At 31.0% G+C, this 26784-nt stretch overlaps 2 protein-coding genes across 4 annotated transcripts in view; both read right to left on the reverse strand.

Moving 5' to 3' along the window:
- The window catches only part of LOC139525068 (caspase-3-like), a 108335-nt gene extending 84599 nt beyond the window's left edge, over positions 1-23736 (reverse strand). The window contains exon 1 of the mRNA XM_071320249.1: positions 23620-23736. Coding sequence (XP_071176350.1) covers positions 23620-23721 — 102 coding nt within the window. The 5' untranslated portion in view covers positions 23722-23736. The remainder of the gene's footprint in view (positions 1-23619) is intronic.
- Positions 1-26784, reverse strand: part of LOC139525095 (caspase-3-like) — a 35458-nt gene that overhangs the window by 5336 nt on the left and 3338 nt on the right. Inside the window, exons 4-7 of one of the 3 annotated variants that reach the window (XM_071320279.1) lie at positions 26101-26285; positions 13077-13173; positions 11636-11874; positions 8161-8342 (exon numbers count right to left, since the gene is read on the reverse strand). In XM_071320279.1, the coding sequence (XP_071176380.1) occupies positions 8161-8342; positions 11636-11874; positions 13077-13171 (516 nt within the window). In that variant the 5' untranslated portion in view covers positions 13172-13173; positions 26101-26285. Of the gene's footprint in view, positions 1-8160; positions 8343-11635; positions 11875-13076; positions 13174-18725; positions 18779-19286; positions 19417-26100; positions 26286-26784 lie in introns of those variants that run through there. The other 2 variants (XM_071320286.1, XM_071320291.1) reach the window with 2 other exon arrangements.

The following is a 26784-nucleotide window of genomic DNA, read 5'->3' on the forward strand; positions in this document are numbered from 1 at the left end:
TTCATTTTAAAACACAGCTTTAGTTATGATCATTCTTAGTTACGAATTAAGAAAAGGCGCTTTTAACAAATTTGACATCATGAAATAACAGTATCCTGATTTATTTTCATATATTTTGCATGTATTGAAAAGATAAACTTTTTAAAACCTAGTATGTACCTACTAGGTGGAATCTAAAAGAAAAATATACAATTTAAAATTCATACTTTAAGTCGAAAGAGCATAAGTAAGGAATCAAAATAATGTTATGGGAGTCGATATCGAGACAAGACCATATCTGCGAATGCGCAGGTCCGTAATCGAATTAAAGAACATACATCTTATTCTTAGCTTGGATTTTGAGAAGTCGTAATGTCATTTGGTATATATATAATGAAGGTAAAATGAGGTAAAATATTACAAGAAATAAATTTTAATATTTCATATAAAACTAAGTGAATCTTCTTTGTAATAGTAGAAAATAACTAATTCTTGTATAAAGCTTTTTGTATAAAAAGATATAGTTAGAAAGTCTATAATGTTATGTAACTTTTGTAATAGTGTGAAATTCTTCCTATTTGACACTTATCGACATAAATAAGGTTTGACAGCTTAAACTCTTAGAAGTATTTCCTTTAGCAAATATATCTAATTCTTTTCTATTGTTCACCCAGAATTCTATCTAACCAAATAATCGGATTTCCCTAATGGTCGTAAAAACAAAGTATTAAGTAATTAAAAATAGTAACCCCAAATTATGTAAAAACGTAAATTAGATAAAAAGAGATCTAACCAATAGAAACTGTCCTTATAAAAATAAGTATTCTAAAAGTCATTTTGATTGGTGAATAAAACAAGTCCAACCAGCACGTGTTCTTAGGGTTTAAAATAGGAAACCCTAAGGAATCAAACATTGATTTACTCGTATGGTTGGACTCGAAATAAACATATATAGACATCTTTGTTTTATTCACCAGGTTCGTAAACTTATAATTTTTGTTAAATGGAAAATTAAACGTAACCTTAGCAATGTTTTAATGTAAGAAAATTATAACAGAAATCTTTCTTTATTAAAGTTACCATACATATAATGATAAACTATTTTAATTAATTGATAAAGTATTTTGATAATTGTTAATTCAAGTTCATTTTAAGAATCAAACTCTTTTATTTCATATTTATGTATTTGATTAATTTACTCGTATGGTTGGACTCGAAATAAACATATATAGACATCTTTGTTTTATTCACCAGGAGGCCTCGAAAGAACGCGAACGACAGTCCCCCAAATTGTCGTAGTTCAAATACTGTACAGAAACATGTAAACAGCAAACCAACAATACAAACACCCTTCAACGGGAAAGGGGAGGCAACTGCCTTAGTCTGTGCTTTCCCCCTCTTTCCCGCATAACAGAAATGGTGGAGGCAAGTGGAAAGATCCATGGTACCCGTAAAGCGAGTAGTTTCCCGAAGAATAGTGTATTTGAAATTCGAAAAGAAAATAAGTGTGTTAAATATATTCTAAAGGATAAAGTAGAAAGTAGTACGGAGAAAGGAGAATCGATAAAGGAAAATGGAGACAGGAGACAGGAGAATAGAGATGGAGCATTTAAAACGGAGAAAGGAGAACAAAGAACGGAGACAGGAGAATCGATAAAGGAAAGTGGAGAAAGGAAACAGGAGAATGGAAATGGGGCATGCAGAACGGAGAAAGGAAAAAGAAGTACGCAGAATGGAGAACGTAGAAATATGGAACATTGCGGAGCTTAATTTGGACACTGATTCTGAACAGTGGGATTTAAAATGGACTATATTGTTTCACTCTTTGTGTATATATTGTATATAAGTTCTATTGTTAAAAAAAATGGTTCTTAAATAGCAAGTAAGTTAAAGATCAATGTTAAAAATAAATTAAATAGGAAAAAAGTTTAAAATAAAATTAAAATAGATCAAGTTAGATAAAATAGCAAGTAAATAAAATAAAAGTTAAGAGAAAGTTGAAAGAAAGTAAGAATTAGTTTACATTAAATATTGAGGCATTGATAAAGCTAAATGTGATAAGAAATGTCTAAATTGAGATAAATATGACTTATTATATTCAAGTGCAAAAATATATAAAAAAAAGAATTGATATAAAAGTAAAATATTTAATTTGGAAGACTGTAAATGGCAAATAAGAAACTAAAATGATGATGATCTGATGTAAAAGAAAACAAAGAAATATGAGATGAGAAGTAAAATATTTAAATTGTTTACTAAATAGAAAATTCAAAAAGTAGCATTAAAATGCAATATCTGAGAAGTTAACGTTCAGGCGATTCAAATTCATTTAACGTTAAAGAGTATAGAAAGAAATACCCTTGTTTATATGAGAATCATAAAATAATGCCTAAAACTTTAACCTTCAAAAGATAAAAGTACATAAAAAGAATCTGTAAAAAGAGGTTGGTTGTTTAAAGACTTAAAACAGTAGAAAATGCCGAGGAGGTAATGCAAATTAAGGTCCTATAAGGAATAAATATAGATGAATAAATAAAGAGAAATTTAAAGAGAAATGCACGTGTAAAAAAGAATAAAATGTTGGTTGATTGTGAAAGATTTTAATGGATCTATAGCGATTACGATAAAATGTTGAGTAGAACATATGTTTTAAGGTTCCCGTATGTAAGAATTTAATGTTAGTTTAATCATAAGAATTAATAGTTGACGTCCTAATTAATTAAGTGCTAAATGTGTTGACCTAGCTAGTCATCATGTAAAACCTTGATTATAGCAAACATAATGTATTCTAGCATAAGCAAATCATTAACCATAATGCAAAATCTTAACTGTAATCAAATGTTTTAGAAAACTATCCATTATAAAACAAACAACAAATCCAACTAAAGAAATATAAAAGAAAATGAGGGTATGACTTGCGGTAGTTCTGGAGTCGGAGCAAAGTACCCCGGAAAATGAGCATACTCCAGAGAGAGGAAATGACTCGGGTATGTTTGGAGTTCGAGCAGACTACCAAGAAAAGCGGGCTTACCACATATAAGTTGTAGAGAAACGATAATAATAATGAAAAAAAAGCACCAATGCTCCTAAAATACAGAATGAAGAGATCGAAAAATGTAAAATATTAAAGAATAAAATTGTTTTATAAATAAAAAAAATATAGAATAAGAATATCTAAAATGCAATGAGTCATCTTGGTCATGACAACTTGTATAACCAAAACATCTAATATAAACTGATCATAAGCCACAAAGTCAAATAGTCAAATCCAATTAAGAAAATATTAATAAAAAAAAGAGAAGTTTTTAAAATTTAAACAAGTTTTAAAAGAAATAAATTCGAATATAAAATTGCGGAGCAATTTCTTCGAACAACAGGGATATATAATGAAGGTAAAATGAGGTAAAATATTACAAGAAATAAATTTTAATATTTCATATAAAACTAAGTGAATCTTCTTTGTAATAGTAGAAAATAACTAATTCTTGTATAAAGCTTTTTGTATAAAAAGATATAGTTAGAAAGTCTATAATGTTATGTAACTTTTGTAATAGTGTGAAATTCTTCCTATTTGACACTTATCGACATAAATAAGGTTTGACAGCTTAAACTCTTAGAAGTATTTCCTTTAGCAAATATATCTAATTCTTTTCTATTGTTCACCCAGAATTCTATCTAACCAAATAATCGGATTTCCCTAATGGTCGTAAAAACAAAGTATTAAGTAATTAAAAATAGTAACCCCAAATTATGTAAAAACGTAAATTAGATAAAAAGAGATCTAACCAATAGAAACTGTCCTTATAAAAATAAGTATTCTAAAAGTCATTTTGATTGGTGAATAAAACAAGTCCAACCAGCACGTGTTCTTAGGGTTTAAAATAGGAAACCCTAAGGAATCAAACATTGATTTACTCGTATGGTTGGACTCGAAATAAACATATATAGACATCTTTGTTTTATTCACCAGGTTCGTAAACTTATAATTTTTGTTAAATGGAAAATTAAACGTAACCTTAGCAATGTTTTAATGTAAGAAAATTATAACAGAAATCTTTCTTTATTAAAGTTACCATACATATAATGATAAACTATTTTAATTAATTGATAAAGTATTTTGATAATTGTTAATTCAAGTTCATTTTAAGAATCAAACTCTTTTATTTCATATTTATGTATTTGATTAATTTACTCGTATGGTTGGACTCGAAATAAACATATATAGACATCTTTGTTTTATTCACCAGGAGGCCTCGAAAGAACGCGAACGACAGTCCCCCAAACTGTTGTAGTTAAAATAGAAACACAGATATGTAAAACAGAAACCAACAACACATGAACCCTTCAACGGGAAAGGGGAGGCAACTGCCTTAGTCTGCGCTTTCCCCCTCTTTCCCGCATAACAGAAAGTCAAGCTGATTATAAGGTGCAATTTCGAAGTTCAGGTATAATTATTACCCGTGGTTTTAGAAAATTCTGAATACGCCTATTGGTACCATGCTATCCGCTATACATCTTTGTCATTCTTATGGAAAATACCATGAACTCTAGACCACAGGTTTTTTATTCCCAATTTATAAAGGGAATGATGCATCCAATCTTAATAACTATCGAGGAATTACAATTACTGATTCATTGAGGAAGCTTATTTAATAAGATATACTTGATACACGTCTTTGTAAATTCTTAGATAAATATCATATCATTGATGATAGCCAAATTGGGTTTACCAAAAAAAAAAAAAAAAAAAAAAACACGACCATCTGACCATAGGACTGGTTCATTCTAAAAACTAGTATTAATAAGTATTGTAATACAAAAGAAGGTAGAGTGTTTGCCTGCTTTGTTGATTTCAAGAAGGCTTTTGATACTGTCATTCTCCCAGGGATAACACTTAAGCTATTGGATATAGTTAAAGAGTATGGTAAGAGATCTCTTTAGAACTAAAGTTGGAGTAAAACAGGGAGATAATTTGAGTCAAAATTTGTTTAAAATTTTTAAAAATGAACTTCCTGATTGTGTTTAAAGTCCCCCTGATCCAGCTGTTGTTTATTCACGACCAGTTTATTCTTTAATATATATATGCTGATGATATTGCCATTTTTTCAACTTCACCAAAAGGACTTCAAAGTAAACTTGATGGATTAAGATCGGTGTTTGAAAATTAATCCCATTAACACCAAGGTGCTTGTACAGGCAAGACAGGCAGACATATCAAACATGATTTTTATTTTAATAACAGAGTTATTGATTGTGCTTATCATTGTAAATATTAAGGAATAACTTTTAGTGCATCTGGATTTTTTTCCTTCGCTCAGAGAGAATTGTATAATAAGGCGTTAAAAGCATACCATAAGCTACGCAATGACTTTCTGTCACTGAATCCAAGTTTAAAAAACAGCCTTCATGTTTTTGAGCATACAATAAAACCTATTCTCTTATATAGTACTAAAATTTGGGGATATTTCAACCCTTTCAAAAAAAAAATTAAAAAAAATCTATAACTCAGATGTAGATCAGGCTTATCCCAAGATTCTTTCAGAAAGACTACGCATTGAATTTTGTAAACATTTACTTGGTGTTACCAAAAGAGCAACACATTTTGCCAATCTTTCTTAACTCGGTAGATTCACTTTGTATTTTGACATTGCAAAGTCTATGATCAGATACTGGCACAGGCTTGACAATTTGGGATCATCTTTCCACTACTAGAGGAGGAATATTTAGAGTCAAAATTACTACACGAGTAAAAAAATTCCTTCACAGTATGGATCCATAAACTTCTTTCTAAAGAATGTTAAAGGGGTTAGCAATTTACATTGTTTACTATATGCTGATGATAATGTATTTTTTTGAATTTCAGCAAAAGGACTTCAGTAAAAAGTATTCATACATAGCTTGAAGCCAGGATAATATTTAAAAGATAGAACTTTATGCCTCAACTCAGCGTGCTGGTCTGAGTACATTCATACAATATAAACATATACCATAAACATTATTTTCAACCTGCATATATATGTATGTGATAGTTGCCGCAGTACATTTAGTTCTACCTTGTAATATTATCCTAGCTACAAGGCTGGCTATAAACTACTAATATTTTATCTTACTCTTAAATTCAAAGCGTGTAGCATTGTAAAATATATACCTGCATATGTATGTAATATTTGCCGCAGTACATAAAGTTCTACCTTGTAATATTATCCTGGCTACAAGCCTGTCTACAAACTACTAATATTTGATCTTACTCTTAAATTCAACGCGTGTAGCATTGTAAAATATATATCAACCTTATTCATACTTTCTAGGTTTACACAATGTTTAGTGCGACACCATGGATTAAGTTTTTATTCTGAACCAATACTTAGAACAAATATCTATGATATACCGCAAGATCGTCATGCAATCGATAAAAAATAAAGACAACACGTTAAAAACACCAGGCATTAGTGGATTTTCATTAATCATGATTCACCAAAAGCCGAATATTTGAAAGCCAATGGTTTATAAAAGCTGCAATAGCTGATTAAAAATTAAAGAAGATTGTTCAAAATTGTACGTTCAATAATTTCATCTGCCGACATGATTGCAGGTAATAAAAAGTCGTAAATAAAAAAAAATCTGAAAGCAAATATTCAACAATGTTATGCCTTAACGTACAGTAAAAAATATATTAATACTCAACCCTAACATACTATTTGGCTTAATGCGAGTTGATTAGATTTCACTGTTTCTCCTAAATGATTGTCGTTTGGAACATATCAAAAATGAATGTTTAATAATTCTTTAACTTAATTTCTGCATACCATTATCAGAGTAACAAATGAAATAATATTTTTTGTAGTAAACTTTATACAACAGCTGAGTTTATTAACATGGTTATGCATGTGCACAGTACTTTAAAAATAGTTTGATAAAAGTTCGTCTAAATACTTGAGTTACGGTCATCTTTCAAAGTTACAAACATCTTGTGTCGGTTACGACCATCATCCAAAATACTATAGTTGACATTACGACCATCACAAGTTAAAGTTACGACCATCATGCTCGAATTTTTGAATGAGTATTTTACGAAAATTGGAATGATTTTATGGGTCAAATTTGTTTTCAATAACAACGCACTCATGATATGTGTATAGGAGACAAGCGGTTTGACTCAAATGAACCTTTAACTGTACGAAAATCGGAAAAGAAAAACTTATCCCTAGAGTTGTCTCCAATATTCAGATGGTCGTAACTTTTAGTTACGACCATCCGCTTACCACCAGTGTATTATGAATTAGAAAAAATGGACCAATTTAAATCTCGGTCTATTTCTGAAATTAATTCTTACATACTTTGATTTTTGAACCCTGTATGCTAACATTGCCCATGTGAAATTTTCAAATTGTTTGTATATACATTGAACGACAAATTTATGTGACGTATAAAATTCTCTGACGTCAGACACGCGAATCAATGAATGTGTTTGTAGATAGATGATTTTTGTGTTCTGTTAAATTGTTCCTTTTAAAATTGTTACACGATGATGACTGCTGTACCCATATTTTGACTATTTTATTTATTATGTCTGTTAAGTTCACGCATCATTGTAAATATAACGGAATTTGATGAGACTGTCATCAAAGTGAGAGGTTTAGCGCTTTAAAACCAGGTTTAATCCACCATTTTCTACATTTGAAAATGCCTGTACCAAGTCAGGAATATAACAGTTCTTGGCCATTCGTTTTTTATGTGTTTTGTCATTTGATTTTGCCATGTGATTATGGACTTTCCGATTGGATTTTCCTCTGAGTTCAGTATTTTTGTGATTTTACTTTTTTTCACTGAAGTGGCATAAGTAGTATGTTATCGAAACGGGTGTATGACGAACTAAATACAGGCTAATATCTCTGATGTCATTTGTCGATGCTTTGCTAATGACAAAGATTCAATTATTTAGAACGAAATAATAAGAAATACAAAAAATTAAACAATGCCATTAAGCTTTATACTTTAAAACAATAATATTTCTGGATCAACTGTGGAAAAAAACCTTTAAAAAGCACGATTAGTTTCCACATATCTAGTTTATTTATAAAAAAAACCCCAAAATATTAAGCTCGTACTGCCGATAAAACAAATATTTGCTCTTCTACCGTTTCTCATTTACAGGGGAAATCTGTGATTAACTTATCTTACCTGAAATATGAAAACTTTTGGTTTCAGATGAAGTTCAGGACAGTTCGTTGCATTGAAGTATTCCATCACATTTTTTATCTTAACATCCCCATCTGTCATAAACACACTGTCCTCATTACCATGTGTCAACAACACTACAATCAGACAGTCTGTAGTCTTTAGACTCTTCTTGTCTTCTATAACTGCAAGAATAACATTACATAGTTATCGAATTAGAATCTTTTCGACTTATGAGTTTGAATATCCCTCAGGTATCTTTTGTCTCTCTTTTGATAATTTTAAGGATTACAGAAGGTTATTCATCGAAAATATATGATATTAATTGTACACATGGTATCCTGTCTGCATGAAATTAAAAAAAAAAGGATAATATGTTTACATATTGAATACTAGAATGATGAAAGCAACAATATTGGTAACATTATATGTCGGAGCAGAAATAAAGCACATAGAATGTTATTTCCAAAATGCTTTTTACCAACATGCTTTTAAAAACATAATAAAAAATGATAATGACGGGTGTTTAAATTCTAGCGTCAAATCCAATATTTTATCAGGACTAGAACATGTTAGTATAATATGAGTATGTATTATGCTTTGTGCAAGACCGAAACGCTGGGCCAGGCTTTTCTAGATTACAAGGTAACAGTCCGCAGGAACACTTGTCATCCTAGCTGAACACATTATTCTGACTCCGTACGACCTTTCTGTGTTTACTCCTTGTTATCGCTTGCTTTGCAGAGAAGCAGCAAATAACAATTCTTAAGGTTTTGGTTCGACCGGCATTGGGTTAAAAACCACGACTTCATGCATTCGAGGCGAAATTGGCGTGTTGGTGATTTAATCAAAGTCCACCACCTGTTTTCCCCTGGTCTCTCTTGTTGACAGAAAAGATCTTCTTTGCCTCTTTCTTGGTGTTGCCCCATTTATCTTTACACTCCTTGGCTGACCTATGGGCAACACCAAGAGAAGACACCATCATTGAAATTCTTCCCCAGACTGCTGTTTTTCTTTTATTTGTCAAAGAACTTCCAAATTTGTCATTAATGACTGCATAATTTTTTTCTACCTCATCTTGGAGAAGATTTATCTCTGTTTCCGAAAAATTTGGCTTTCTTTCCCTTGTTTTCTTAACATTAGACTGATTGCATGCACTAGCAGAAGGCAAGTCGGCCATATTTGTTTATGGGGGAAGTTCAGAAAATCTGAATTATGGGTAACTAAAATAGCCTCTAAACCATAGTTAAAATTTAACGACAGGTTAAGATTTGTTAACGGTCACGTTAGCTAACGCTACCGTTAAATCAACTTGAACAACAGCTTTTTAACCTTCCGTTAAGTAACGCCACGTTTAACTTTTTAACGACACGTTAAGGCTAACGCTACCGTTAAGTTAACGACAAGTTGAACAACCGGCCCCAGGCATTTAGTGTGGTACGTCAGACTCGCGTATCTTGTCAAAAGACTTACCATTAGGTTATTGTTTTAAAAACTACAAAGTCAAATAAAGTACATAAGGGCATGAAAAGAATTCCTACCAACATATACAACCTGATCAGTTTGATATTATAATTTATATAAAAGATAGTCTCTTTTAATCAATGCACAGACAATTAGAAATGGTCTTGTAGTTTCAACATAAAATGAAATTTGCTCTTTTAAGCAATGAATTGTCTCAGGTATCCACGTCTTCCGCCAGATCTTATAACAATTATAACTGAAAAAGTGCCTAACATAAATGATTTTTAGCAAATTTGGTTCTTCTTTATTAATGATTTATTATTTAAATGTCTGTTCGATCAAATTTTGGGAGAACAGATGAGACATAATTGCTGGTTAATGTTTTGTCAACATATAAACTTATAAAGAATTAATTAATTATGAGTATTGTAACCCAAAATTCAAAAACGAATCCTTAGTAATTCCAATAATTTATACTTTTTCAACAATAAATTTATAGAAATTACCATACAGTTGATATGCATGTCAACATCAAAGTGCTGACTACTGGGCTGGTGATAACTTCGGGGACGACAACCAACAGTGGCATCGACCCAGTGGTGTAAATAGTTATCAAATTCCAGATAAGGTAAAATATGCCTTTGGTAAGAAAAATCCTAAGTATTTCGGATAATTCATACTTTTGCAAACAGTTAATTTATAAACATGACCACCACATGACCAATAATGTCGGCATTCACCTAAAAAGCTAACCAAACATTTAAACAGATTTATTTGAAAGTTGTGAAGTCATTAAGGATTGCATATGTTGGTATTCATATTGATTCACTCATAGGGTCTTCGCATCGGAAATAAACACATCTATTTTAAGACCAGTTGTTGCCATAATACGTGTTATGTTCTTCTCATATATTTTATGATGGTATAATACTAAACCTCTAACGGGAGGTATTGTACTTAATTTTCATATGATGGAGACATAATATATCAATCAGTTCAATTGAGATATGGAGATGGCATGTCAGTTACTATTAGTAGTCGTATGTTTGTTCATGTATCGTTGTCATTTTATTCAGTTTATTTTGTTATCTACTCCGACATAAGACCCGGACTTTTTTTAGAATGAGTTTTATTGCGTTTATTGCTATTTGTTTCCATGACGGCTCTATATATAGGGGAGGGTAATCACACAAAGCATGTTTAACCCCGCCGCAATTGTGCGCCTTTCTCAAGTCAGAAGCCTCTGGCCTTTATTAGTCATAGGTTTTAGTTTCAGTTTATTAATGTGTTTGACTGTCCCTCTGGTCATGCTGGTATCTTTCGCCTCTCCTCTATATGTTTTCGAGTTTAGTATGACGTTCATTTTCACTGAACTGGTACACAATTTCATTTAGGGGCCAGCTGAGGACAACCTCCGGTTACGGGATTTTCTCGCTGCGTTGAAGACCCAGCATTAACGAAGATTGGGTAACAATTTGAAGGTAGATTAAAAATAATGATAAAAAAATGTCATATGAGAATATGTATTTATTTTAATTGGGTAACATTTTTAAGGGTCAAATCAATCTTACTCAATGCTCAAACGCGCGTTTGCTTCGGAATTATATTCAAATTCAGACACATTAATAGAATTGATTTTTTTTTATTTCCTTTGTAATAACGTAAATTTTCTCAACTTATTTTTAATGTATATACGCATGACTTCTCCGGCTCATTATAATGCCACGATATCTGTAAACACTCATGCATTTTACTTTGAAATAGTTAAAAAAAAAAAAATATTTTTAAACATGCAGTCTCCTCCATTTATGATAGCGGCTTCCTTTGATACGCAGAGGTATGCGCTGTTTCGCAAATATGTGTGTTATATAACGCAAAGGTGTGCTTTTATTCGTAAGGATTGCGTTATATAGAAATATAAAAACGTGTGTCGCTAATATGATTCTGTAACAAAAATGTTTATAACTCTGGTTTAAAAATTCACATGGAAGCTTTAAAATTCTTTACGTCTTACTCTCATTAAATTTTGTATCCATTTCTTTCTTTGTGACATCATTCAAAAGGTCACTATCGAAACCAAATTCAAGGAATCTTTGGAGTAAAGATGAAGCATCCACATCACTTCCTCTACGATCCCCAAAGTTCAATCTTTTATCAAATATAATGTTATTGATAATAACTGCTATCCCAGAACTGAATGGGTATTCTGCTTGTTTCAAATGTTCTTTGGATACTTTACCTTGTCCAGAGTTACTACAACAGAATAATCATTTAGAAAAAACGAAAAAGGTCACAAGTGACATAATATATCAGCTGAAATTTTCGGTGTTGTATTTTTATCAAGAAAGCATACCCTATATTTTTTTGTATTTTTGTTCAATTGTTTCTAATTAATATATAATTATTTGAGAGGTGTCTATTCTATTGTATGACCAGTGTCTGTAACATGAATCGAAAAAAATTAGCATGTATATCCTAATATTTTTGGACCATAAAGATAATACTCTGCATATTTGTAATACTAAGGCAGCAACTATTTGAATTTTTTTGGGGTATGGATTTTTTTCCGGATAATTTTTTTTGTCGCCTTTGACGAAAAAATTTCTATTTTTAGGCGTCAAGGCGAAAACATTGTTTTTTTTCTAATCTTTCAATTTTAGCATTACATAAAGCATGAATAGTGGCATTTGAGGGTAAACAAACATTTCTTTTTTTCTCAGGGTCAAAAACAAATTATTTCTTTCTAAAAAAAACTGGAAACAATTTTGTTTTCAAAACAATTCATTTTCTTGACTTGACACAAGACAAGTTGTGAAAAATGGCTAGTTAAATCTCGCGCGTTTATGGCAATGTAAAAACAATACAATAGCACATTTCGACATGCTATTCAAAACGCACACTTTAAAAAACCTAAGACAGCACACAAAACAGCACAACAGAGCCACGACTGTATCAACGCCACAAAAGTGACGTCACGGATAAATTAAAAAAAAATTCATATAATTTTGTAATTATGTTATTTGCTGCTTTTTATAATAATTCAAGAATATTAATAAAGAATTGTGTTAGCAATTAGTTGATTGATTATATTATCTAGCTATGTCGGTATTTCTTCAAATCAAACTGTAAAACAAATAAATCGTGTACATGTAAAGTTTAAACTAAAATCATATAAATTACTAGGTGATTAATTATCTTTACTTTTAAATACGAATAAAAAATTAAAAAATAGAATTACAACTACAAACGACAAGATATTGACCAATATCCGATCAAAATGAGAAAGACAACTGCAAAGTACCTGTATTTCTTCAAGTTTTGGACTAATTCTTTGAAAATTTAATAAAACATTTAAACTGGAACAGTTATACCTTTTAATGAGTTGTATTTTGCGGCATTCTATGGAAAATGAATTGAAGACAAAACTAAGATAGTATATTCAATCAAACATGTACCTTTCTGTTTCATTTGCAAATGGTTTAATCTGTGTTTTTGTAAATGTTTCTCCCTTGTTACCAGCAACAGCATCCAACTCGTCAAATTTTTCCATATCTTAAAAAGTTAAAAGTGGTATTAACAAATGTGAAGTTGGCGAAATAACCTGCGCATGTGTATGTTAAAGATCTAAGAAGATGTGGTATGAGTGCCAATGAGACAAATCTCCATCCATGTCACAATTTGTAAAAAGTTAATCATTAAAGGTCAAATATACTAATATACTAATACTATTCCTGAAAAAAATATTTGTGATTTTCAAGAGATTCTTATACCTCAAGTTGGCGTCTATGTCAGATATGTCAGAGACCAAAGCTAGGTGGTATCGTTGCAAGCCTAAGAAACAAAACTTGAAACCAACACTTCTAATTCAAAAATAACCTCATTGTAAAAACCTAAAACAAAATGGCATTATATGAGAGGCAGGTCTAAAAGAGGGGCGAAAGATATCAGAGGGACAGTCAAACTCATGGATCGAAAACAAACTGACAACGCCATGGCTAAAAATGGACAAATAATAGTACACATGACACAACATAGAAAACCAAAGACTTAAAAAAACCTAAATAAAGGCAAAAGTAGTATACCGCTGTTACTACTCGAGAAAAGAGTGGGAAAAAAGTATTGAAATACAAATGTACCGGTAGTGGTAACTTATCTGAACTTAAGATACCAAGACCTTGTTGAGAAAAAAAACCCATGGCTGCCAAGAGTGTGACACATTAATTACAGCTCCTCAATTTTGGTGTTTTCGAAGTGGTTCTATACATTGTTGCTATTGGAAAATTACATATTTATGATCCTCCACATATAAGGATTCAGGATTTAGCTGTATTATTCTTTAGAATTCTGCATTTGGATTTATATTTGCATTTTTAGTGTTTTTCTGTGTGAAATTAAAGGATTGTAAAAACTGTTCATAGAAACAATATGCCTAGAGACAATTTAAGTAAAAACTTAAATAAGACAGTACAAACACTTATTGCCCCAAGGATGGATTTAACCAACAAAGAGAATAAAGAGAATAAAGACCACAAAGAAGGAAAGGTAAAATCTGGTGAGGCCTCAAAACAAGCTAAAAGAACATTGTCTGATGTTGAGAAGAGTGAAGAAAGTGACAATAGTATGAATCTCAGCTCAGATTTTAGTGGTATTAGTAAAGATCTTGGGGAAATAAAAAGTGCTTTGAATGATAACATAGATAAAGAAAGATGATTTAACAAAGCCTTGGAAAATCTTGTTAAACAATCAGACATTGAGTGTTACAAATATTATAGAAAAACTTTTAGGAACTCTGAAGAATGAGATTAGAAAAGAAGTCAATGACAAAGTCACATAAATAACTAATAACAAAACACAGAAATTCAGCTATTGAGATCCCAAAATAGTACTTTAAATAATCAAGGAACAAAATATTAGATTAAATAGTATAACAATAGAAATGGAGGATACTATGAACAAATCATATTCAGCATTGTCAATGGCTAATTACAACGAGCAATATTCTCAAAAATTTAAAATCAAGATGGTAAACTTTCAGACAGAAAATGATGAAAATCTTAGAGAGTCTTTTTTGAAAACAGTGAAAGATGACCTAGATTTAAAGTTGGAAAAGAGAGATATAGTGGGAATACACAGGCTGAGGTCGTACAAACCTGGAGTACCACCAGTGATTATTAAAGTGGTGAATAGTGAGGTAAAAACAGCAATTATGAGAAAAAAGAAACAAATGAAGAACCATGTGAAATTGTATGATGACATTACCATCAAAAATAGAAATATATTGAAGGGACTACGACACCATAAAGACATTGATGTAGCATACTATTACAATGGATCTGTATTTGGGAAGACAAAAGATGGTCTCCAAATTATTTTTGACATTTTTGATGATATAAGCTACAGAATTGAATATGAAAGAACCACAGATGTGAACAACGAAAATGGTGAAAGTTAAATATCTTCAACTTTAACAGTGAAACTATTGATATAAACATTTCAATAGTACATTTTTGTCTTAAATATGTCATATCATTATTATATGTGTCTTTTGGTTGTTTATTTCTATTATATCATGTCTATATAATTAAAAAATATGTTTAATTTGAAACCAATATATTATCTAAAACGCTAGATTGATTTAAATTAGACTTTTCTCACATAAAAGATGCAATATGTGTATATAACAATATTGTGGTTATCTCCCTTGGGTAACCAAAAGGAAAGACTGTTTAAGATATGGTAAAAAGAAAATCATGGCAATTATGTTATAACAAAACTGTGTACTACACAATTTAAAACAAAGACTTATTACACAGTCTTAAAATCTTTGTATATAATTAGTGAAAAAGGTTCAAAACACCAAATGTGTAACAATACAGTGGTGACCATGTTGGACAATTTTTTGTTTTTAATTCCGGTTACACAAGATACTGTAAGATACTGTGTATCTTGTCTTACTTTTCAGTCTTTAGTCTTAATTTTTATATTAATATATATTTGGTCTCTATGTTTGCTCTATATCATATATTTGACAATGTATAAGAATTATGGAAGGTATTAAAATTTTGTCAGTAAATTGTCAGGGTTTAGGCAATATTGGTAAAAAAAGAGATATTTTTGATTACTTGCGAGATAAAAATTGTAATATATATTGTTTACAAGATACTCATTTTACTCCATCACAAGAAAATGATATTGAAAACCTATGGGGATACAAATGCTATTTTAGCTCATTTTCATCAAACTCCAGAGGAGTAGCATTTTTTTTTTAAATAAATTTGAGTTTCAATTTCATAGAGAAAGAAGAGATTTATATGGTAATTATCTTGCATTAGACATTACAATTGAAAATCATAAGAGAACTCTAATTGCTATTTATGGTCCAAATATGGGCGATCCAGGTTTTTATGAAAAAATAACAGATATCATTGAAGATTTTGAGAATCAGTATTTTGTAATCTTTGGTGGTTTTAGTCTTGTGTTTAATCCTGAAATAGATTATTACAATTACTTACATGTAAACAATCCAAAAGCCAGGTTAAAATTATTGGAAATTATGGATAATCAAAGTATGGTTGACCCACACAGAGAACTCTATCCGGATAGAAGACGCTATACTTGGAGAAAAAAAGTCACCACTAAAATAGCCAAGGCTGGACTTCTTTCTCATATCTGATTTGTTATTACCTTCTTTAAAAGATTCATATATAGAATCAAGCTAACGATCAGATCACTTCATCATAGTTTTGCATTTAGTATTTAATGATTTCAAAAGGGGAAAAGGACTCTGGAAGTTTTATAATTCATTGCTATCTGACCATGAATATTTAGACACAATGAATGTAAAAATTGAAGATATAAAAAATCAGTATTCTGCAATACCACTTTCAGAAAAGCGAGAACATTATGAATTCAGATTTTTTGTTAAGTATCGATGATCAATTATTTTTGGAAACCTTGTTAATGGAAATAAGAGGTAAAACTATAGCATTAGTAGCTACAAGAAAAGAAAAGAGAGGGACAAAGTAGAAAATCTTACAAAAGAGATTCAAAGGGCAAAAGAAAATATTAACAGCAATACTGACTTTCAGAGTCTTGAGGAAAAAAAACCAAAAGCTTAAAGACATTAGAGGGAAAAAATTAGAAGGGAGTGTACTAAGATCCAAGGCAATATGGATGCATCCTGCTTTCCCAATCCTCTGTGAATTTGACTTTACCAAACCTGGTATTTAATATTATGTTAATTTTTTTCCAGGAAAGGGAAGCAATGTACAATGAAGAAAATTTTCCCGAATGACAAATCATGAAACAAGTTTTTTTTAAAAGTTTTTCGAGAACTTTTTAGTTTAATTAAGACAAACAAATTGTTCTCCTTCAGTATCTTATCTGTAGCACAATATGTACTTTTCATTCACAAAGAATATGACTATGTGTTATGGTGCTTTTCCTTGGTTCTTTTGGAGATTTATTTTAAAAAGATTCTTAAACAATTTGAAGACAATAACAATCAAAACCAAGGAGTAAACAAAGACTCATCAAACCAAAAGACATTTACGTAAACAAATAATAAATAAGAAACAACACGAACTCCACTAAAAACCGGGAGTGAAATCAGGTGCTCCGGAAGGGTAAGTATTTCCTGCACCGTATACGGCACCCGTCGTGATGTGTCTTTGTTCAGTTCGGTAATGATGGAAGGTTATTATGACTAAGGAAGAATATCAGATATGATTTCTGACACACTTTTGTCATAATGGCCAATCAGCTCATGATGGCGACCGTAACATTTCTTGAGTGATGACCTTAATGTTATTGATTCATAGCCCTGTCCTTAGCAACTTTTGAGAAAGCAATATTCCTCGTTCAACAAAATCAACGTACTTTAAGCTAGCTCTAGAGTAACGTATCAATTGAGACACATATACTCCATATGCTGGTGCCGCTGGGATGTTGCTATACAGAAATGGAAAGTTGACTATGGGAAAATTAAAATCATCGCGTTTGTCATAAATTGTGGTTATTAAGAATGTTCATTCTTATGTTCTTTCTCGCACATATTTGATGTAATTTTCGATGACATTATCATGCATAATTTCAATCAAAGGCATACCTTCAATTAAACTATGAAGACCTTCTGCTGTTGTTTTTTTCTATAGTCGGGTTGTTGTCTCTTTGGCACATTCCCCATTACCATTCTCAATTTTATGAAACTAAGAGTTCGGAGGGGTGAAGTTGAAATTACCCATATATAAACGGACGCCATCACGAGTTTGTTGAATGTTAGGGAAGATCCGCTTCACAAATGATAGCAGATATGTTCCAATTGTCGTATTTACAATCCAGTGCACTTTTCCTCGAATGTGACCTTCCGAATAAGACTTAAGACGGAAGGGCGAACGGACAAACGGACGGACGGACGGACGAACAAACGAACGTACAAACTGAATCATAGACCGATAAACATGATGTCCATAAATGAGGCATAAAAAGCAAACCCAATTTGAAATTATTTAGTTTGTGTTTACTTGTGAGAATAAAGGACGATACAATTAACAACTTGTAACCGGAAATCCGACTTTCGTCAATTGAACTGTTTTTTCGTGAGAAATATGAAGGTTAAAAGTCATACAATTTAGTTTTTTTTTTAAATCGATGGTAACATCTTCTGTATATATGGTTCATAATGCGTTTGTTGATATTCGATGTATTGTATTGATTGTATTCCAGTGTCCATTTAAATAAACCTAAAAGGAGATCGTACCGTGTCTTCATTTGGACAACATTTTTATATTTCACTGAACATTTTAAAAAAAATATTTGATAAAGCCATCAATATTAACCACGAAATATGATACCCTTCGAATAAAAAATTCCTTGGTAACTAAATGAATAAATTGGTTTTCTATGAAATTTATAAAACACACAAATGAAATTCACAAAGTACACAATTATTTGGGGGTTCAACTTGTCAACAAACAGTCATGCTTGGACAAAGTTTAGCCTGAATACAACCTCTTGCTTTGATGCATATCAACAATTTTAAAAGTGTGATAATCAATTGATAAGAAAAAATATATATTGACAGTGCGATTAAAATAATGCATTACCTGCACTATAAAGTTGGTGTAAATTTCCGAGAAGTAGACGGAAGGAGGAAGTAAAAGAGAACAACATAAACTTAAAGTAGATAATATGAATGTGCAAAATTTGACATTCAAGAAATGAAGAATTATAAAAGCCTTTGTTAAAATAGTTATTGGTTTATTTATATATTTTGGAGTGTTTTATGACGTCTAATTTTGTTGAACTAGTATACATTATTGTTGAGGGGCCAGGTTATACCTGCTTCCAGGTGCGAGCTTTTATCGCTTTGTTAAACACACATAGGTGCATCGGTTGGTGACCAGTCTTTTGTCGGTTGTTGACTCTTTGATTCATTCTTCGTTTCCATTCTTAATTTTTTTTGTTAACAAAGAGTTGCTAGTAAACACATTAAAAAAATAATTGTTTACATTTAGCTGTCGACTATCTAACAGATACAGGGATTGACTCACAAATGTGTAAACTTCCTGCTTAGTACAAAAAAATATTTAACCGATGAAAATCAGTAAATTTTATCAAAGATATCCTTTCTACATATTTGATTGTTTGACATGAAAAATACATACGTTCCTCTAAAGATTATTTCTTCATGCACCAAAAAATATCTCGGTTATTCCAAGAAAAGATGTGACAAGTCAGGAAACATTCGATTTAAAATAAACATAACTCATGTCATAAGTAGTTTAAATGTTGATTGGTTAAAAAAAGATATGTATATACCATTGTATCAAGGTTTTTCCATTTTAAAAACTAATTACAAGTAAGAAAACTTCAGCTTTTTAATATCAACTAATTGTTTGTGGATTATCTGAAAGAGGGTGGGTGTGAGTTTCCGATACGGATACATATCAAGATTATTTAGTTGGTTTAAACAATGGTATCGTTCATGCAATAGTCTTGAGACATTCACAAACATTTATTCCAAATAGTATTATGAATAAAGAATATGATTATCTAACAAATGTTAAAGCCCCAACTTTTCAACATGTATCATTTTATATTAGTTCGTTAGGCATGTTTAAAGACTTTAAAAATAACTTTAAATTAGTTCAGCTAGATGGTAGCATCTTATATGACATTGTCAACATCCAAATGAGGTTTTGTCATGTAAATTGTAGATCGCGTAAATGTAAAACAAACACAAACCGCACTAAAAACAATTTATATACAAAAAAAATAAGACACTCCTTGCTTTTATCAAAAGGTGGCAGACATTTTTGAGGAATTTGATAACCAATCTTGTATTCTTTGTGGTGATTTTAACCTCATTCAAAGTTTTAATCTTGACACCCATAATTATGTTAATATCAACAACCCAAAGTCTAGAGAAAAAGTATTACAGCTAATGGAAGACTTTAATCTAGTTGATCCATTTAGAGAATTATACCCCAATTTGAAAAGATTTACTTGGAGGAAAAAAAAACCTTTAAACAATCTCGTTTAGATTTTTTTCTGATTTCTGATAATATTTTTCACTTTGTTAGCGATGTTAAAATTGATAATAGTTACAGGTCTGATCATTCACCTGTGGTCTTTTCTTTCAAGATTAATGAATTTATAAAAGGCAGAGGCCTTTGGAAGTTTAATAATTCCCTTCTTCATGATACTGACTATGTTAAAGAGATAAAAAAACCTCATAAGTATAGTAAAAGAACAATATGCTGTCAATATATATAGAGATGAAAGTTTACAAAATATTGACAACTCTGAAATTGAATTTACTGTTGATGACCAGTTATTTTTAGAAACTTTACTCACAGAAATACGCGGTAAAACTATTTCATATGCCTCTTATAAAAAAAAAGGCGGGTATAAAAATTGAAAATGAAATTATTTCAAAATTAAAACAATCAGAAGAAAATGCTCTAACAGTAGAAAATCTGGAAGAGATTGATCAGAAAAAAGCAGAACTTAAAATTTATAGACAAAAGAAGGTTCAGGGACAATATGTTAGGTCAAGAAGTCAGTGGATTGAAGAAGGAGAAAAACCTACCAATTGTTTTTTTAAATCTAGAGACTAGAAATTATATAAATAAGACTATTCAAAAACTGACTTTAGAAAATGGTGTTATAGTGGAAGAACAAAAAGAAATCTTAAATCAGACAAAGGTGTTTTATGAAAAACTTTATAGAAAACAAGATTGTTTGAAAAAGGTTGATTTAACACGGGACTTTTGTTATGACGAGATACCGAAGCTTAGCGAGGATGAAAAGCAGTTATTGGAGGGAAATATTATTTTTTCTGAATTAACTGCAGCATTAAAGAGGATGAAAAATAACAAAAGTCCGGGGTCTGATGGTTTCACTGCAGAATTTTTCAATTTTTTTTGGATTGATATTGGTAAATTTGTCCTTAGATCTATAAATTTTGGATATGGGAAGGGCCAAATGTCTGTCACCCAGAGGCAGGGAGTGATTACATGTATTCCAAAAGATGGTAAACCAAAACAATTTCTTAAAAATTGGAGACCTATTACTCTACTAAATTCTACATATAAATTGGCATCAAGCTGTATAGCAGAGAGAATAAAATCTGTTTTGTCAAAATTAATAAGTTCGGATCAAACTGGTTTTGTTCCAGGTAGATATATAGGCGAAAATTGTCGTTTAATATATGATATTTTACATTTTACTGAAGAAAATAATATTCCAGGAATTCTCTTGCTGATTGATTTTGAGAAGGCATTCGATTCTATATCGTGGTCACTTCTTTATGATACATTAAGATATTTTAATTTTGGTGAATCCGTTATATCCTGGGTTAAAACCTTCTATAACAATATAACAGCTGCGGTGACACAAAACTCTTGTCTGTCAGAATTCTTCACTATAGAGAGAGGCTGTAGACAGGGAGATCCTTTATCCCCTTATATTTTCTTGCTATGTGCAGAAATATTATGCATTTTGGTAAGAAATAGTAGGGAGATAAAGGGTATTACTATAGATGATACAGAATTTGTACTTTCTCAATATGCGGATGATACATCATTGATATTAGACGGCTCGCCAGAATCGCTTGATGCATCTCTTCGTGTTCTCCAATTGTATGCTGAAATCTCGGGACTTAAGATTAATATAGAAAAAACAAGTGTTATTTGGATAGGTAGCAAAAAACATAGCCAGGATCAAATTTGTGTAAAGTGGGGATTGAAATGGGGCTCCAGTACATTTAAGTTGCTTGGAATTACGTTCTCAGTCGACCTAGATAGAATGATTAATTTAAATTATAGGCCAGTTTTAGATAATATAGACAACACTTTGAAAAAATGGTCAAAACAGTATCTCACCCCCTTTGGAAAGATTACCATTTTAAAAACTTTGGTCATAGCTAAATTAAATCATCTGTTTCTATCTATCCCTAGTCCAGATGAGAATATGTTACGTAATTTAACAAATAAAATGTATGCTTTTATCTGGGATAATAAACCAGATAAGGTCAAGCGAGATCTTTTATGTCAAGATTATTATAAGGGTGGTTTAAAAATGCTAAATTTAAAAGCTTTTATACAGGGACTAAAACTTACATGGGTAAGACGTCTGTATAATTCGAACTCAAAGTGGGTGAGATTAGTCTCTATTGTGGAGCAAATAAATTTTATTGAAATAAGTTATATTGGGCCTATTAAAAGGTCAACAAATAAATTTTGGCAAGAGGTTTTTGATGCTTGGAAAACCCTTAATCAAATTAGAAAACCAAGATGTATTGATGAAATTCTATCGTATTCTTTATGGGAGGTAGAAAATTTTAAAATTGGTGGTTCAAGAGTCTACTATAAAAACTGGGCAAATGCGGGAATTTGTACAGTACAAGATTTGTTAGATGACCAGGGCAAAGTTATGTCATTTCAAAATTTCCAACAATTATATCAATTTAGGCCAAATATTTTACATTATTATGGAATAGCGCACTCGCTTAATGAGTGGTTAAACACGATTAATATTGAAATAAATGAGAAAAAAATACTACCTTTTAACATAAGTATCTTTTTTGAATCAAAAAAAAGGTTCAAGGGAAATGTACAAAGTATTGAATGAAAAAAATGTTACATTTGCTGCAAAGGAAAAATGGGAGAACCATCTTAATATGACTGGTATTAACTGGAAAAAAATACACACTTCGTGTACAAAATATAGTAAAAGCACTAAGCTTTGCTGGTTCCAATATAGAACTATCCATAGAATTTTGGGAACTAATTCACTACTTTACAAGATGAAAATAAATAGCAGTAACATATGTACATTTTGTAAAAAAGGACCATAGAACATTTATTTTGGAGCTGTCCGATGGTTGCCAGTCTCTGGCATGCACTTAACATCTGGATTTTTGAAATGACAAGTATTGAACTGCCTTTGAATATTATGATTATTTTATTTGGTATCTACGAAAATGTTAAATTGAATTTTGTTAAAAATAAGATTATTCTACTTTCCAAATACTACATTTACAGAACAAAACTACAAGAAGTTTTGCCAAACCTAAATGCTTTAAAAAACCATTTAAAGGAACACTTGAACTTAGAAAAATACATTTCATTTAAAAACCTCTCTGTAGAGGAATATAACAAATACTGGAGTCCCTAGGCCCCTTTCATAGAATAAATAATAAATGTTAAAATTTGATTGAAACACCACTTATGTATTTTGCAAGAACACATAAGATTTCAATGTTATAAGATATTTATTTATTTTCAACCTATTATTGCACCATCATATTTATTCAATTGTTGTTTTATTATTTAATACTTCCTTTGTGTGAAAATGTCATTCTGTATACCTTTGTTCATACATGTTGTGCTAATCTATTTGTTACAATAAAGAAAATTCATTATAAAAAAAAAAAAATAAGTTATAAATTTATAAATTATTATGCATACTTCCAAGGTAAAATATATAACTTACAATTTCAAATATTGTGTAAATTACTCCCTTTGCTTTCTCTATATGCCTTTTTATGTTTCTTTGATACATATGACGTGGCTCTGTACTTAAACATCCCGTCATTGTTTTATTGTGCTATGTCAAATTTTTGTATTCTTTTTTTTCATGTTTGCTTATGTGCTTTGTATTTATATCTTTTTGTGATTCTTTGTTATCTTTTTTTTTTATTGTGATTAAGATTATAACATAATGATGGCTGCTGTACCGCTATTTTTGACATTTTTATATTCTATGTCTGTTTGTTTTTTTTTCACATTAAATGTATCATTATCAATAGACATGTTACGAAAAGGTATACTGACGACGCTAAGGTTGACAAATTACACTTTAAATGTGGAGACTGCGTCAAAACACAAAAGAGATTACCTGTGTTTACATTGAATATTATTTAAAAAACTGTACTGATCCCTTTGGCAATTCTGTATGGAACGAATATTCAATAACATTTGTACCATAAAAAAATATAAGAAATAGATATTAATAAATTCCATAATATTATTTAACAAACTCTAATGCAAAAAAAACGGGGGACAGTCTTGTAAATGCAGTAGATGTTCGGGGCAAGGAGACACATGGTACATACGTGTGTGAATTCCTCAGCGAGCCCTAAATAGACCTTGCAAATGATCTTAGGTAGTATAATCTGTTTTATACCTACTCTCGAATAAAGATGTAACGGTCATTTTTATATAGTTATGTAAAGCAAAGAAAGGAGTGTTTGTATGTTGATCCAATTGTTTGCCACCAAATTTTTTATCTAACAGGGTCTGTTTTAAAACATCTAAAACACAATTTTACTGTTATTTTTGTTTTGTATTTTTGAAATTCTAAGGTTTTTCTACCTCAGGCATAGATTACCTTAGCTGTATTTGGCAAAACGTTTTGGAATTTTGGTCCTCAATGCTCTTCAACTTCGTACTTTATTTGGTCTTTTTGACTTTTATGGATTCGAGCGTCACTGATGAGTCTTTTGTAGACGAAACGCGCGTCTGGCGTGTATACAAAATTTGGTCCTGGTATCTATGATGAGTTTATTTTATACAATTTCAACTTGTTGCATTATAGTTTTAGAAAATTTACTTCCGGTCATATAGATTCGAATGTATTATTTTCTTCCTTTATTTAGTTTAAAGATATTTGTTTATAGTGGATTGTGAAACAAGTTTTTCAACTTATATTACTTCCTTTCCACTTTGCGGGAGCGAGTGCTACCTTGTAGCGGCACGATTAGCCTGCTCTCTTTCGTAATTTACAAGGGTGTCTTTAACATGCTAGAAAGATGCCTCTCTCTTAACACGGGTCAGCGATTTATCGTCCCCTTCCGATGGACTATCATCTTTTTCTCAAGACCATACTCGTAAATGGTGTCAAGGGAGAGCCGAAAACTCAGTCCCTGAAATTTTCATCCCGGAACGGGAATCGAACAAGGAACATTTGTGCAAGAAGTCCGATGAACTAACCACTACACCACAGCTCACTGTAATTTTTTTTTATTTCTTTCCAACTTTGTCTTAACTTAAACAGTTTCAGCTCAATTTGTATTTTCTTTATTTTATTTTATTTCAATTGTCATATAGGATGTCACATAATAATGTAGATACATGTGATTTTAATTAACCAAAACGTACTTGATTTAAATTTGACCTATTTAAATCTATAATCAGTGTTTTGACACTGACCCCAAATTTAAAGTCTAATTTGTCAACCTCAACGTCGATAATATACCTTTCGGTAACATGTCTAATTTAATGGATTTTTATGCGAATGTCAAACAAATGACAGGTTAACCTAGCTATTAAACCAGGTTCAATCCACCATTTCCAACATAAGAAAATGCCTGTTAGTGTACCGTGTCAGGGATATGACAGTTGTTATCCATTCGTTTGATGTGTATGACCTTTTTTGCCATTTGATTAGGGACTTTCCCTTTTGACTTTTCCTCGGACTATTTTTGAGATTTTAATTTCTTTTCACACACACACATGAACACGTTTTTGGTCTATAAGGTCGTAGGATTGCTGTATCATTAACGTTTAAACTTCATCTAAAATGACCGTTTGAGACTTGAATCCATGTACACTGTTTGGAGTCCACAGTATCAAAGGAAATCGTGTAAAATGCCAAAAACATATGCCCTTTTCTTGAAAATTTACATATACATGCTGCAGTACATAGTAATAGTTTGTGTATCTATAGCAGAGCAATGTCAATATATGGATCAAATAAAATTGATGAAAAGTAGAAATCGATGCAGAAACGAAACTATTACAAATAATATCTGGGAGAGGCTACACGATATAACCATGTTAAAAATGCTAAATGCATCATTTTACTGTTTCTTTACACTAATGTAATAAAAATACTACACGCCATACTGTGAAATGATAAAATTAATTTATCAAGAATATATTTCAATTTGCGGATAAGGAAATCCTTTCTTACCTGAAAAATAAATATTTTGGGCTTCAGAATGAGTTCCTCACAGTTTTCTGCACTAAAGTAGTTCATGCTGCTATCAACTAGAACAGCTTGGTCCTGGGTATAAACACTTTCATCATTACCATGTGTCAACATAACTATGATTAGGCAGTCTATCTGCTCTGATTTCGTAGCTAAGTTACTCTTTACTGTAAAGAAACATAAAATTGTTATGTACAAATGTAAACGATAAAAAAAATCTGAAAAGTGTGTGCAGGATCTGCTCACCCTTCCAGAGCACCTGATATCACCCCCATTTTTTGGTGAGGTTCGTGTTGCTTAGTCTTTAGTTTTCTGTGTTGTGTCTTCTGTACAATTATTTGTCTCTTTGTTTTTTTATTTTTAGCCGTGGCGTTGTCAGTTTATTTTTGATCCATGACTTTGACTGTCCCTCTGGTATATTTCGTTCCTCTTTCAAAAAAGAGATTATCTTGATTTATGAAACATATGATACAACTTCCATAATAAAAGGAAAAAACGAATGAAAATATTTTTAAATCTTCGATGAAACAAGAACTTTTAAGTAGTTTTGTAATAGAGGCGCTGATGCAAACACCCGCTGTGTTAAAAATAAAAATGTGTAGAGTTTACGTACGCACCGAAAAGGTCCTTCCATATAAGCGTGATGTTAGGACTGCATTATTCATT

The sequence above is a fragment of the Mytilus edulis genome, chromosome 1 (assembly GCF_963676685.1).
Source record: "Mytilus edulis chromosome 1, xbMytEdul2.2, whole genome shotgun sequence".
Taxonomy (NCBI): domain Eukaryota; kingdom Metazoa; phylum Mollusca; class Bivalvia; order Mytilida; family Mytilidae; genus Mytilus; species Mytilus edulis.